Below are 15,402 nucleotides of genomic sequence, written 5' to 3'. Positions count from 1 at the left end.
AACTGGGATGTGGGAAAAGAGAAGGGAAAGAAGGAGAAAGTTTGTATGTATGTATATGCAGGATAGTCAACATGGCTGTTCTACTGTCGTATATTTCTTTGCTGAAAGAAATTGTCAGTGAGTCCTTGGTTGATCAGCATTGCATATCTATATCTGTTTTCATGAGAAACCACTTTGAAGATATCAATATGTAATACAACAAGCATTGTTAATTCCCTACCACTTTGTTTTTAACTCCGTACTGTCTGTACTGTTCCTTTGATAATTTGTAAAATGTCTGTCTGTTAATATTTTCCTCATTTTAGTTTATAATAAAAAATAAAAATAAAAAAAGAAAAGCATTCCTTCTAAAATCAGGAACAAGATGAGGATGTTCAATATCACCACTTCTGTTCAATATAGCACCAAAATATTAGCTAGGACAATCAGGCAAAATAAAGAAATAAAAGAGATACATATAAGAAAGGAAGAAATCAAGTTATCTTTATTTACAGATGTCATGATACTCTACATATAGAAGACTCAAAGAATTCCACCAAAAAACTTTTAGAATTAATAACCAACTTCAGCAATGTAGCAGGATACTAAATCAACACAAAAAAGTCAATAGCATTTGTGTGCACCAATAATGATCTCAATTAGGAGGAAATTATGAAAATAATACCATTCATGGTAGCATCAAAAAAATGAAATACCTAGGTATTAAAATAACCAAGGAATTGAAAGAAAGACTTCAACAAAGAAAAGTGCAGTACTCTTAAAGAGGAGATTGGAGAGGAATCAGAAATTGGAAAGATGTCCCCTGCTCCTGGATAGGCAGAATCAATATTGTCAAAATGGCCATACTGCCAAAACTGTTATATAGATTCAATGTAAGCTCAATAAAATACCAACAACATACTTTAAAGACCTAGAGAAAACAACCTTAAAATTCATGGAGCAGAAGAGATGCAGAATAGCAAAAGCAATCTTGGGCAACAAGAACAATGCAGGAGGCCTCACAATACCTGACCTCAAGCTACACTACAAATCAACAGTAATAAAAATGGCATAATATGAGAACAAAAACAGATACATAGATCAGTAGAACAGAATAGAGGATACAGAAATATACCAGACAAATTCAGCTATCTGATCTTTGATAAAGGGGCCCAAAATGTACACTTGAGGAAAGATAGTCAACAAATGATGTTGGGGAAACTTGAGATCACTTATAGAAGCTTTATACTGAACCCATATCTCCACCATGTACCAAACTAAAATCTAAATAGATCGTAGATCTAAACATTAAAACAGAAGCATTGAACATACTGGAAAATAAAATAAGTAAAACACTTCAAGCCATAGGTGTAGGAAAGGATTTCCTAAACAGAATGCAATTGTGCAAGAAACAATAGCAGAATCAACAAATGGGATTACATCAAATTAAAAAGCTTCTGCATGGCAACAGAATTGATTAGTAGAGTGAAGAGACAACCTACAGAATAGGAAAAAAATTTGCTAGCTACTCCTCAGAGGACTAATATCTAGAATATATAAAGAACTCAAAAGAATTAGACTGCCTAAAGTAAAAGATCCAATCAGGAAAAGGGCAAGTGAAATGATCAAATACTTCTCAGAAGAAAAAATGTGAAATGGCCAACAAATATATTCAACATCTCTGGCTCTGCATCTCGGGGTGAAAAGGACATGCCCTTACCCTTCTGGGATGTTATTCATTGTGTCAATTTGAGAAGTTTAGAAGGTTAACTATGTGATTCAGCAGGGAACCAGGGTACTTACTTTGTATTCATCCTGAGCCTGTGCAAGAGGAGGGTGTGGAGATTAAGTGAGTGCTACACACCTCCTGGGTGGGGGGAGCCTGTTTATAATGTAAGGGAGAGAAAAAGGCTCCTCACCACCACTCTTCACTTTTTCTCTGGCTATTTGCTGTGTTCCACTGCCATGAACTGTAGCCCTCTGCCATGTGCCACTTGCCTTGGAACCAGCCAAGTATGGACTGAAACCTCTATAAACTGTAAGCTAAATAAATCTTTCCTTCCTTCATTTTGGGAGTCAGGTATTTTGTCTCAGCAATGAGAGAAAAGTAATCAAGACACTGGCCATTAGGAAATGCAAATTAAAACAACACTAAAATTCCATCTTACACCACAACCATTATGGAAATCAGTATGAAGATTTTGCAAAGAACTAAAATTCGATAGAATCCAGCTATCCCCATTCTAGGTATCTTTCCCAAAGAGCTTAAGATATTATACTACAGTGATTCATGCACACCAATGTTTATAATAGTACAATTCATAATACCTAAATCTTGGGACCAACCTATATATCCATCACAGATAAATGGATAAATAAAATGTGATATCTATATATGTATAATGGAATGCTACTTGGTTATAAAGAAGGACAAATTTGAAACAGTTGTGGGAAAAGAGATACACCTGGAAAATACAATGTTGAGTGAAATAAATCAGACACACAAGCTTAAATATTGTATAGCATCTCTAATTTGAGTAAGGCAAAGTACAAAGAAAGAGTACAATAAAGGAAGAATAGAAGGAGACAAGGAGATAGACCTTTTGCAAGTGGGAAGGGGTCCAAGAGAACATAGGTGAAAGGAGAGAGTAAAGGAAAGGAGAAATAAATAAAATGAAGATATGTCACATACAGGAACCTAAAAATGACAATGAATATAAGCACTGTATGCCATAAACATGAGCTAAGATTAATAATATGAACCAGAATGAGAATAGGGAAAAGGGATTTAAAGGAGGAGGGAAGAGGAAGAAGATTTTTTAAAAAGAATTAAGCTGTGGTATGTACATGTACCCACTCCCCAAGATGTCTGTAAGGTGCAGAGTACTGCAAGTATGAACTAATAAAAAAAGGGAAAGAGAAATAAAGACTTCCTCAGATAATGAAACAATAAAATGAAAATGTGAGTAAATTGGAGGCCAGAAGCCCTGCCAGGAAAGAAATGTTAAAAAAAAAAAAAAAACTCTTCAGAAAATGGTAAGTCAATTGAATCCTTAATGGGTATGCACTACAGAGTGTAAAATCACTCAAGGCAAAGTAGAACTTCAAATCCAAATAGACATATCAACTAATATATGTAGAAATTTCAACCTCTGAAAGTAGACTCATCCACAGGCCAAAAATCAGTGAGGATATGACAGAATTAAATAGTATCACCAATAAAATGGACTGAATTGTAGGGTATTTTATCTACAGCAGCAGAGCACACATTCTTCTCAAGCTTACATGGAATATTCACCAAGACTCACTAGGTTCTGAATCATAAAACATAACTAAATGTATGTTTTAAATGCAAAACAATATTCTTTAGAGAACAATGGGAGGCAGACACAGAGCTAGATGGACAATTCGTGGGAAACAGGGTCTCCCAATCCACTTCCTCTAAGTGGCTGTTGCTTTGTCAACAGTGACGCCTCCACACCCTCTCCTGTGCTATTTCCAGGGAGGCTCAATTGCTAAACTGCTTTTGCCTCATGCTAGCACCACCTTCTACTCAATCCCCTTCTATCCTACGTCAGAAATAACCACCAGTCCAGAATGCATCCCTGTTTTCTTAGTCTCATCCTAGAATGCTCTGGCTGGAATGTGACCTTAACAAAGTCCCTTCTTTCCCCACTTTGCTGACATTTGACTCCTACTGCTCCTCTGGCACTTGCTGTCTCCCTGCAAGTCAATGAATCTGACTTGTCTGACTAGGTTTGTGCTTCAAAGTTTTTGAGTTATTAAAAGTTTGTAAAGGCAATGCAATTTACTGATAATGCTAAACTTATTTAAGGTATGAAACCGCTTTTATTCTGCAGTAATACTATTTTACCTCTTTTGGTAACAGTGCCTTTTAGTTTATAAAATAATTGTAAAATTTTATTTTTGTGAGTATATTAAAAATAGAAAGCTTGACAGTCCTATTTAGACTAAAAATGGTTTTGAAATTTTAATAGTTCATGAAAATTTCAGTATCTATGAGGCACTGCTACGACGGGGAAAAGGAGAAAGAAGGAAGGGAAAAAATATATATATATATACACAAGATAGCTAAGATATTTGCACTATTAGTTTCTATTACTTCACTGAAAGGAAAAGTGCTTACATTATTTGATCAATTTTGTATGCCTATATCTGGTAATCTGAGCAACTACTTTGAAGAAAACAATTTGCAATATAATAACCATTATTTATTTGTTATCATTCTGTTTTGAAATTCTGTATCATTTTTACAGGTTTCTTTTATTCTCTTCAAAATAAAACAAAGAAAATAAATTGGAAAAGCAATACATGAAGCTCAACAAGGTGGTATACCCATAATCTCAGCTTCTTGGGAGGCTGAAGCTGAACAGCAAATTCAGATAAAACTAGGCACCTGAGCAACTAAGCAAGATTTTGTCTCAAAATTAAAAAAAAAAAAATTTAAAGCATAGGTACGTTGCTCAAGGTCCTGAGTTCAATCTCTGGTACTGCAATCAATAAATTAATCAATCTATTAAAAAAGCAACCGAAAATGATAAAAAAAAAAAAGGAAAAAAAATGTGTAAAGGGTATTATGAAAGTTTAAGGGGGAACACTTAAAATAACATCCTTCATCATTCACCAAATTAATTTCCAGATATTTTTCTTCTAACCTAGATTTCAAAAATTGTTAAACCATTGAAAAGGAAGACACTAAACAAAACAAAAAAACTGTCCAAACAGTAATGAATATGTTAGAAGGACAGAAGGAAAAAACTGAAACAACAAAGTTTCTTTAATTTCAGCATCCAGAATGTGGATGACTGTGTTCTCATCAGGCCTGGTTTCCAGTGAAACCCATCTTCAAACACAGTATGGTACCCTGGGATTCCTCACTACAGCCACGACTCCGACAGTGAGAGAGGATATCTGAAGAACATAAGACCCTGACCCCAATTCTGCAGTGGCTAGGGACCGTCTGTGCTTGCTGCTGATCTGAACATTGGAATCTTGGGCCCAGACCATAGTGACCATGCTTACAGACAGGTCTTGCAGAGGAATTAGAGAATCCTCTGCTCGCTGGAAATCTCAGGCTATGAAGTGGAGATGCAGACTTTCTAAGAACAACAAAGAAAGTACTAGAAAGGTAACCTTTAGACTGGTCTAATAAAGCCTGAGAGCTGGGAACTCAGATGATAAATTCTTGAAATAAGTACTAGGAGGCCAGCACTCACGTGGTAACAGTGTTGAAGCCGCAGGCCTTCAGCTTCAGCAGGCGGTCCCTCCAGTACTCCCTGGGCACCCGGAAGTAGTGGATGGTGCCTGCTAAAATCAGGAATGGGGAGCCTTCTAGTGTGAAGTTTGAGCCCTCAACTTTGAGACCCACCCTTCGGCTTTTCAGGTGGGAGGGTGTCAGGTGAGTTTGATTAATCCTGTAAGGACAAAGGAAGTACATGAAGTCCTAGATACACAGGCTGGGCAGATCTGAAAGGCTTTTCCTTCAGTGCTTTAAGCATCCCTTCTGGGGAAAGAGAACTCTTCATAGCCTTTCCTTAAAACGTACCTGGGTTGCTGGTCATGGCCGTGCTGAGCCATCACTGATAATGCTGAAGACAGGCACAGGATACAGTCAAGTCTCACTAGGAAGGTCCCCATGCTGACAGGATAGAATAAGAGTCAGAGAGATGCAGGGTTCAGGGAGGGTAGCTGGGAGCTGAGAGAAGCTTGCTGTATGGTGAGGATGACCAAGGCACCCCCGCTGAAAAGGTAAAATTTATTTTATAGTCCTTTGCATTACCTGGAATCACAATACCCAAGGTCACATCTACTTACTGGAGGGAGAACCGCTGCATAACAGAGTTGCCTACTAAACTCCTGAATTTTCAGATACAACAAAAGTTGTATTACACAATGAAGAATAATCTCTGGGAAGGTTGTCAGAGACGCGCAACCACTAAGGAATGAAGTCTAACCATCCGCTGCCTAGCATAGAACATAATCGGAGATAGGAGAAATTCCTGCACAGAGGGTCCCAAACCTTATCTCCAAACCGACTCTGCACTTCCTTGCTATAATGGAACATCATGCTGTGAATTTGCAGAGCACAGCGTTCTTGTGGCCCTAATTTTCTTGACTCTCCTCACTCTGGGGCAAAAACTTGTTTCTTCCTATATCAAAAATTGTATGAATCCAGGATGGACTGCATCGATGCAGTACTGAAAGTTGGATGCCTCCCCAGCTCATACAGCAGTACCTAAATCGATAATGGCCACGTTAAATGACTGCTTTAGCACTTCAGTTTATCTTTTTTGCTTAACAGGTATCATCTGTTAATAGGTTCCCTGTGATACTTGAAAACATGCATGCACTGATCAAATTCAGTCCTCCAAATTCACACACCCCAAACTCTGCTAATCACTGTTCTACATTCAAATCGGCGTTTTTTTCCTCTCGGTAAATGTTTTTTGAACAAATATGATTTGCCAGAATCACTAAAACTACCTGACCTACATATGACTCCGTTTTACCATTAGGCTTAAAGTGTGTTAGGTTGGGTAGAGTCGTGATAAGCAGAGTTTGGGGATTACATGGCCCAGTATTAAGCAAAACAGACCGGGAAAGCGGCTCCAAGGAATTCTGAGTGGCTAGCTCGCCTCTTCGGACGCTGCCGCAGACTCCTGGGCGGCAGCAGTCAGAGGGCACAGAGCCAAACCTCTAAGGAACGGAGAAAGGCATGGCCCGGAGTGCCAGGGGAAGGAGACCTCCCTAAAAGCCCCAGACCTCCCTAAAAGCGCCAGGTCCAGAGCGCCAGAGCCAGCGCCACCTTCCATGGGCCACGCTCCCTCTCCTCCCCTAGACCCGTGACGCCCCCACCCAAAGGGGGCCGCGCCGCCTATCCGCGTCCACCGGGCCCGCACCCCACCACGGCTAAGTGAGACGCCGCTCACTGACCTCCAAAGTGCACGACGTCGCCTGCTGGCCAGCCGGCAGCTCGCGGGTCCGCGCACCTCTGTACGTCCGGGAGACCAGCGCTGGGCTGCAAGTGGGTGGGCCCGGGCTCCAACACGCCCACCTACAGCTCCCAAGCAGTGCAGCGGGAGAGCTGGGGCTGCAGGGACCCTCAGCTCCCCATGCAAAAAGAGAGCTCTAAATTAGACCTTAATTTAACACCTATGGGGGCGTGGTGATGCTCCCTTCAGCTTGCGGGATGGGCAGGACCCTTGCAAACCCCTTGGCCCAGAGTGCGGCTCCGGAGAACATTGTCTCACCTAGATTTTACATAAGGCAGATCCAGGTTCCAAAGAAAGTGAAAGTCCCCTCTTTTTAGCAAACTTCTCTGGATCTGAAAAGAAAACAAAAATCCTTTTTGAAATCCATCCACCAATAGACTAACTTCTTCCAGAGGCAGCTTGGCCTGCATTATTTATCTCTCTTTTGCATGGGGCTGTATTTTCCAAGTTGACTCCTGACTAAATTCTGATTGTGCATCTTCTACTTCCTCTGCCTCTGCCATAAAGAAGGTAAAAGTTTATTTAACTGATGTTTAGGAAGTTTTATGATGGTTTCTTTGTTCTATGTTGCTTTTCCTGATTGTACAGCTCTACTCCCCTCACCCCACACTCCGCACTGCCTTCCTCGTGGGAATTGAATACAAGACCTTCGCACTGAGCTATATCTCCAACCCTTATTTCTTATTTTGAAATAGGATCTCACTAAGTTGCCTAGTTCTGCCTCAGCCTATCAGTACTGGCATTATAAGTGTGTACCACTATGTCAGGTTTTGTTTATTTAAACTTCCTTCTATTCTGTGCTTTTTAGACCTCTGGTTTTTTTCTTAGCACTGTTCTTGAAGTACTACAAAAGCAAAACTTTCTAAAATTCACTCTAGTAGTGGAATTTGACCATTTCTGTGATTTTACCAATTTACAACTATTATGTTACTTGAGTTATTTCCCTACAACTTCTTTCCTACCTGCTATTATCCACAGGTTTTTATACTTAAATATTTGATTCATCAAGAGTTTATTTTAGAAATGACTACCAGATTATTCTTAAATTTAATTCTTGCCTCATTAATTTGAAAGCAAACATTTGTCACATACTAAATCACTGTGTACACTTGTGCTTGTGTCTGCATTTTGTGTTTTATTCCATTATTCTATCTACGCCAGATCCAACATGTAGTGAGCATTTAGCCCTGGCCAGACACAGTTCTAAACTCAGGTTCACTCATTTATCATCCTAATCCACCTACTTGATAGGTGATCTTATTAAATTATTAATTATTAAATTAATGAATATCTATTTAAAACCTACTACATTCCAAGCACTGCCATGCACACTGATAATGTAAAATTTAAAATACAGTATACCTCATAATAATACCCCCTTGTGGAGCTTTCCATTCTAGTGTGGTAGACAACAGAAAGGATCAATACTGGGCTGGGGATATAGCTCAGTGGCATAAGTGCTTGCCTGGCATGCACAAGTCCTGAGTTCGATTCCCAGTACCAAAAAAAAGAAAGGATCAATACTTAAAACTTACACTGTGTTATTTGGTCGTAGGTACTGGCGGGAAAGAGTAGAAAAGAATAAGAGAAGAGTGTGTGTCTAGAAGAGACTATTTTATTTAGGGGCCGAGGAGCATCCGGTGCAACACCTCCCAAGGATGACCTATGAGTAAAAGGCTGTAGGAAGTAAGGGGTGAGTCATTATAGTACAATAGTGAAAAGCCCCTCAGGCATAGGGAACAGCAAGAACCAAAGCCCTGAAGCAGAGACCTGTTGGTAAGTCTGAGGAAGAGGCAGACTTAAAGGTCAGGCATAAGTGCCAGGTAGGAGGCTGATAAGATCAGATAGGTTAATGAGGGGTCCAGATCATGCAGGCCCTTGGACATCAAAGCCAGCACTTTAACTCTTGCCCCAGAGATAGCTGAGAAACCACTCAAGGGCTCAGGCCTAGGAATGGCTTGTTCTGACTTCCATGGAAACAGTCTCAGTACCCAAAGCAAGTATGAAAGAGACTTAGTTGTAATAAGATGAGAATTGATAATGGTTTGGATCGGGGTAGGAGCAATGTAGGATAGTGTAAGGTGGTTAAATTCTAGACACATCTAAAGCTGTACAGGAGCAAAGGATATGAAGTCAAGGATGTCTCTAAGACTTTTTTATTGAGTTGAGAGAAAATGGTATCTTATTTCTTTCTTTTTGCTGAGACAAAATACCCAACACTGCAAGTTAAAGGAGGGTGTAACAAATGATGTGAGTCAGAGACCATCTGACAGGCCTATGTGAAGGAAAAGAGGTACAAGGTTTAATGTACCTGGATACAGGCAGAGGGCAAAGAGACCACCCATGGGGAACAAGAAAAGTGGGGCATTTGAGGGGACACTTGAAAAAGCAAGGTGAGGCGATCAGGTGAGGTATCATTTAAGGGGTCTGGCAGGGGACATCATGTGAGGAGGTCTGAGCAAACATCATTGGTCAAACTTCTCAGAGCGTTTGGTGCAAATGTATGGCCATTATCAGATGTGCTGGTGCTGGGAAGTTTCTATGGTCTGCCTTATCTGTTCTTTACGACATCCTGTCATGTGTTTGCCAAGGGCAACACCTGTGCTGGGCTGCAGTTTTTGCTGAGAACAATGTGGCTACTGAAAAACAGGTTGGATGCTGGTAAAGACATGCCCAAGTTGCGTCTGACAGAAGGAAGGTTTATTTGGCTCACAATTTATAGAGGTTGCAATCCATAGTCAGCTGGCTCCAAGGCAGGGTGACATGGCAGAGGAGAAACAGTCCATGGCAAAGCAGGACAGGCAGAAGGCAGCAAAGAAGCAAAGTAACAATCAGTTTCTTTCTGTCCCTTCATAATCCATCCATGTTACCCTCCTTTGGGTGGTACTACTCACATCCAGGGTGGGGCACCCTTAATCCTGGCATCATACCCTTAATCCTAGCATTACATACTCTAATCCAGCTGCCTTCAAAACTCCCCACCTATGACCACATGAGGTTTGAGGGACATCTAGATACAGGCCATAACAGATGGAGTTGGTTGAATAGAGATGGCAGCAGGAACTATTTGCTTATGTGGAGCTGAGCACAGCTATTAGACATTCAAGTAGAGTGTGCTGTGTGAACCTGTAAGTCACAAGCATATAATTGGTATTATGAAAGTCATAAAACCAGATTAATGACTGCCTTAGGGATCAGTAAAGATATCCCAGAACTAGGTCTGAGGACTGAGCCCTGGGAGACTAGGCAGATGAGGAAAAAACTAGATAAAACACAAACAAAAGGGAATAAATGTGTAAAACTCTTTTTTTTTTTTTTTTTTTTTGCAGTACTTGAGATTGGACACTGAGTTACGTCACCAGTGCTTTTTTTACTTTTTCTTGTGAGATAGTTTTGCTAAGTTACCCAGGCTGGGTTTGAACCTTTGATCCTCCTGCCACAGCCTCCCAGAACAATGGGATATATAAGACTTGTGCTGTGAGGATTGTGCCCTAGAAGCCCAGTGAAAGGCAAATGCTAAGAAAACTGGAATAAACTCTATCAAACTATTTGAGAATCCCAAAAAAGGAAATAGTAGAACTGATACTTGAATTTAACTACATAGGTGCATTATAAAGGAAGTTCAACTGAGTGGTAAGGGTGAAATCTTAAATGAGGTTGGTTACAGAGAGAACAGAAAGGGAAAATTTAGATAAAGATGGACAATTCTTCAAAGAAGTTTTGCTGAATTAGAAGGAGAAAACAGGATGGTAGCTTCTTGTGGCCACTGATGCTACCAAGGATAAATGGCAGATGGCACTGGTTGTCAATGTAGAGGGGGAGTGTTGGGGAAAGAAAGGCAGTGCGCTAGGGAGAAGTAACTCCTGCTGGAGGAGATCTCAGTGTTCCAGAGGGATAACTTTGCCTATACACACAGGTGCTATCTAGACCCCTGCATTGACTGAGAGTAAAATCAACTCATCAAGAAGAAAGAAAATTATATGTATCAGCATTCATTTGGAATGCAATTGGAGGAACAGATTCAAGCAGGTTTGGAAATGTGCTCTGAAGTTTTACAAAATGGCAACTGTATTTACAGGTTTAAACCACAAAGAGGGATGTCCTGGAGAGTGGCTCAGTGGTAAAGCACTTGCCAGTATAAGACAGCCCCTGTGTCCAAGACCCTGCACTGAAAGAAAGAAAGAAAGAAAGAAAGAAAGAAAGAAAGAAAGAAAGAAAGTAAGAAGAAAGAAAATCACACAGTGGTCAGAAATTATATCACTTGTGAATCAAGAATTATGGTTGGTGCTGGCAAATGTTAAGCTGTCTTAAAAATTTGGGTGCTGTTATGGCTCGTATCTGTACGTCCCCCCAAAGCCTCATGTGCTTGTCAGAGGTGGCTGGATTAAGGGTGTGATAACTAAACTAATATGCTGATTGATTAGCATAGTTCTGTGTGTAGATAATGGCAAGACCCACCCTGAATATGGGTGGCTCCCCCAAAAGGTTTATAGCCTGGATGGGATAAAAGGGAAAGGGAGGTTTCCTGCTACTACTTGCTGCCTGCTGCTTTTTTCTGCCTGCCATGCCATGGACCATTTCTCCTCTGTGATGCCCCTCTGCTATGCCACCCTGTCTTGGAGCCAGCTGATTATTGACTGAAACCTCTACAAACGGAGCTGAAATAAACATTTTCTCCTTTAACTTGTGGGTGTCGGGTATTTTGTCTCAGTGATAAGAAAAGTAATTAAGATAGTTGCACTCTGAGTTTCTGGGTCCTTTGGAAAAGGGGACTAATTGTCCAGAAGGCCTGTAGAGATAAAAAATGTTTCAAAGGTCACAGGGCAAGAAGGTATATACCTGTAATCCCTGCACTCTAGGAGGCTGAGGCAGAAGGACTGACTTAGTATGACATTGCCTCAAAAAATAAGAAGAGCTTAATGTGAAGGCCCTGTGTTCAATCCCCAGTACCAGAAAAAAAAGTTTCAAAGGTCAGCTCAAGTAGGGTAGGGCCATAGATATATATGCTGTCCTGTTCAAAGGTTCAGTTGCAGATGATTCTGAGATCTGATTAAAATGACCTTCTGACACCACTGGTAAGTGACCACACCAATGCTACTGCACTGGTTTGATTTTTTTCCCTTGTTCCTTGCCCATGGCAGCATGCCAAGGAGTAAGCTCCTTCTCAGTGTGCACAGTAACTTTCATTCCTGAGGAGCCTCCTGAGCCCACAGAGGAGTGATCTCATTCTGAGAGCACGAGTAAAAAGACCAAGAGTCATGCCAGACACCACCAGGCACACGCCTGTAATCCCAGCACTTGGGAGGCTGAGGCAGGAGGACTGCCATGAATTTAAGGCCAGTCTGAACTACACAGAGGCACTGTCTCAGAAAAAAAAAAAGAAAGACAATGAGACAAAAACCACCCAACTGGAATCCAATTTTTTAATGCCCTGTATTTCCTATATTCCAGAGATTACCTAAGGTCCCACCTCAGAGCTACTATAACATGCTAGATGATGGGAAAGAGCCCCATGGACTCCTTCTGTTAGTGAGACAGAAAGGTGTAGTGTGGCAAAGCTGCTTGGGGAAGTAAGCATGACTAGATTCCAGGACAGACATGCCAAATAATTCCCAAGGCCTCATATATGGAAAATTCACAATGTGTGGACTACATAAAGAGAAGAATACCACTGAAAGTGTGCTAATGTAGCTTTTCTTCACATAAGCCCAACCCGTGTCCTGTAGGATATATGTTATGATTTGTGTCTAGATGTCCCCCCCAAAGCCTCGTACAATCTTAGATGGGTCTTTTTCAGAAATGGCTGAATCTAGAATGTGTGGTTCTGGGATTAAAACTGTGTGATTAGTAAATCAGTCCACTGGGTGGTTTGGCATAGTTCTAGCTAGGAGTGCTACACCTACCCTAAGAGCTGGGACAGAAACAGCCCCCCCCAATTGCTTTTGCTGTCTTCTGCAGCCATGAGTGGTGCCCCTCTGCCATGCCACCCTAACTTAGAGCCAGTTGATTATGGACTGAAACCTCTACAAACTGTGAGCTAAATAAACCTTTCACCCTTTAACTTTGGGCATCAGGTATTTTGTCTCAGCAGTGAGAAAACTAATTAAGACAGTGTATTTTTATTTTTGCTTTTATTTTTCCCCTCTTTTTATCCCGAGCTCACTTGCAGAGCCAATTTATTCCTCATCCTTCACTTTCAGTTTTCAAATAAACTTTGTCAATGTTTTTGCTTGTCCTTTTCAATACTTTATTCCAGAAAAGAAGAACCCAGAAACCAAGAGGCAAGCACCCTAAAACCTAGTAACATTAGGATAATTTTTTTAAAGGAAGTGGACAAAATGAAGAAATAGTTTTATTTATTCAGGGCAAAAATTGTGAATCACTAGTGAAATACAGTCACAATTCTATTATCCCATTTGAGGCAGAGTAGAACAAATTTTTACCTATTTTTAACAAGGGATTTTCATCTTAACAGTGCAAGTACTCATGGTTGGCTCAGTTTTATGTAGCTCATTTTCAATTTACATTTACTGAGCTTACTTTGTTTTCATACCAATATTGCATTAGCTACATAAAATGAACAGAGTAACCTTGCCCATGTTTTTTTTACCATAGGTGGTTGGATCCCAGACAGGTTCCTAGGTTCTTGTGCACAATGAACAAAGAATTGGATGTGGCACATGATGGTAAGGAAAAAGCAGCAAAGTTTATTAAGGCAATAGTATCTCAGAGTGAATGGGATTGTGTTTGAGAAAGGAAATGGCTTTCATAATATCTAATGTACCTTTCACATTTTATTTACTTTCAAGTTCTTATAGTAGGGAGGAAATATGGTGTTTACACATGTGAAACTGATTTATTTCACTTATGAGTATGGTCTCTAGTTGCATCCATTTACCTATGAAAACCTCAACTTTATCTTTCTTTATAGCTGAGTAATATTCCATTGTATAAAAATACCACATCTTTTATAACCATTCCTCAGTTGATGGGCACTTGGGTTGCTTCCAAGATTTAGCTATTACAAATTGTGCTGCTATAAACATGGGTGCACATATATCACTATGGTATGTTTTCAGTTCTTCTGGAAAAATATCCAGGAGGGGAATAGCTGGGTTGAATGAGATCTCTAATCCTAGTTTACTGAGGAATCTTCAGACTGATTTCCACAGTGGCTGCACCAATCTACACTCCCACCAACAGTGGAGAAGAGTTCCTTTTTCCCCACAGCCCATCCAGCATTTGTTATGGGTTGATTTCTTGATAATAGCCACTCTTTCTGTGGTGAGATGGAATCTCAATGTTGTTTTAATTTGCATTTCTTGAATGACTAATGACATTGAACATTTTTTTCATGTATTTATTTGCCATTTGTATTTCTTCATGTGAGAAGTGTGTATTAATCTCAAATGCCCATTTTTGGATTGGGTCTTTAAATTTTGAGGGACTGATTTTTTTAATTCTTTATATGTTCTAGACAGGAGTCCTTTGTCTGAGGGACAGTTGGCTAAAATTTTTTCCCAGCTCATGGGTTTTCTTTTCACCCTGTTGGTGATTTCTTTTGATGTGCAAAAACTTTTCAATAAGATGAGATCCCAGTTGTTGATTCTTTGAAGTATTTACCATCCAGTTCGGTTTTTGTTCATGAACTCTCTACCTACCCCTATGTCTTCAAGACTTCCACATACTTTCTCTTCCAATACATACTACTAATCTATTGGTTTATTTTTTTATTTATTTAAAAGAGTAAAAGAAGGATAACATAGTAATAGGGGGGATTTACCGAATTACAGACAAAGTGGTAGGACAATATCAATGGTTGTTATTTTACCTATTGGTATCTTCAAGATATTTCTCAGGAAAACAAATAGATAAATAATAGTGAGTTACAGACAAAAATGGTAGGAAATTATCAATGGTTGTTGTACTATACTTTGGTTTCTTCAAAGTGGCTTCTAGGGAAAACAGAGCTATACCTGAGTGATCAATTAAGTAATCATTGACTATTCTCAATGGGTGTTGTTGAAAACACATAGTAAAAAACATACATCCATTTACAAAATAGCATGGGAACAATAGAAACATTACAGAGTTATGGACAGATTGGTAGGAAATTATCAGTGGCTGCTGTAATACATGTTGGTATCTTCAAAGTGGTTTCTCAGGAAAACAAAGATATGCAAAAAAGATCTAACAAGTAGTTACAGCCTCAGGGTTGTGAAAAATAGCAGATTACCTCCTCAGCAGTGACTCCTTTCACTGAGATGTGATGGCTGGAAGGAAGGCCAGGACTGAAAAGAAGGACCGAGAGACTAGCACCAGTGTCCAGCAATAGGCTGTTTACTTCTTCCTCTATAGCCATGATTACACAGGGCTCCTCTTTGAACATAACGATCTGGCCAGAGGGAGA

General features: G+C 40.0%; 1 protein-coding gene across 1 annotated transcript in view; it reads right to left on the bottom strand.

Moving 5' to 3' along the window:
- Positions 1-5,637, bottom strand: part of LOC102003956 (beta-galactosidase-1-like protein 2) — an 85,888-nt gene extending 80,251 nt beyond the window's left edge. The window contains exons 1-2 of the mRNA XM_005378598.1: positions 5,546-5,637; positions 5,217-5,414 (exon numbers count right to left, since the gene is read on the bottom strand). Coding sequence (XP_005378655.1) covers positions 5,217-5,414; positions 5,546-5,637 — 290 coding nt within the window. The remainder of the gene's footprint in view (positions 1-5,216; positions 5,415-5,545) is intronic.
- Positions 5,638-15,402: the final 9,765 nt, after the last annotated feature.

Source organism: Chinchilla lanigera, unplaced genomic scaffold (genome assembly GCF_000276665.1).
Source record: "Chinchilla lanigera isolate Chin_1 unplaced genomic scaffold, ChiLan1.0 scaffold00011, whole genome shotgun sequence".
Lineage (NCBI taxonomy): Eukaryota > Metazoa > Chordata > Mammalia > Rodentia > Chinchillidae > Chinchilla > Chinchilla lanigera.
This window is presented reverse-complemented; position numbering and strand designations above follow the sequence as displayed.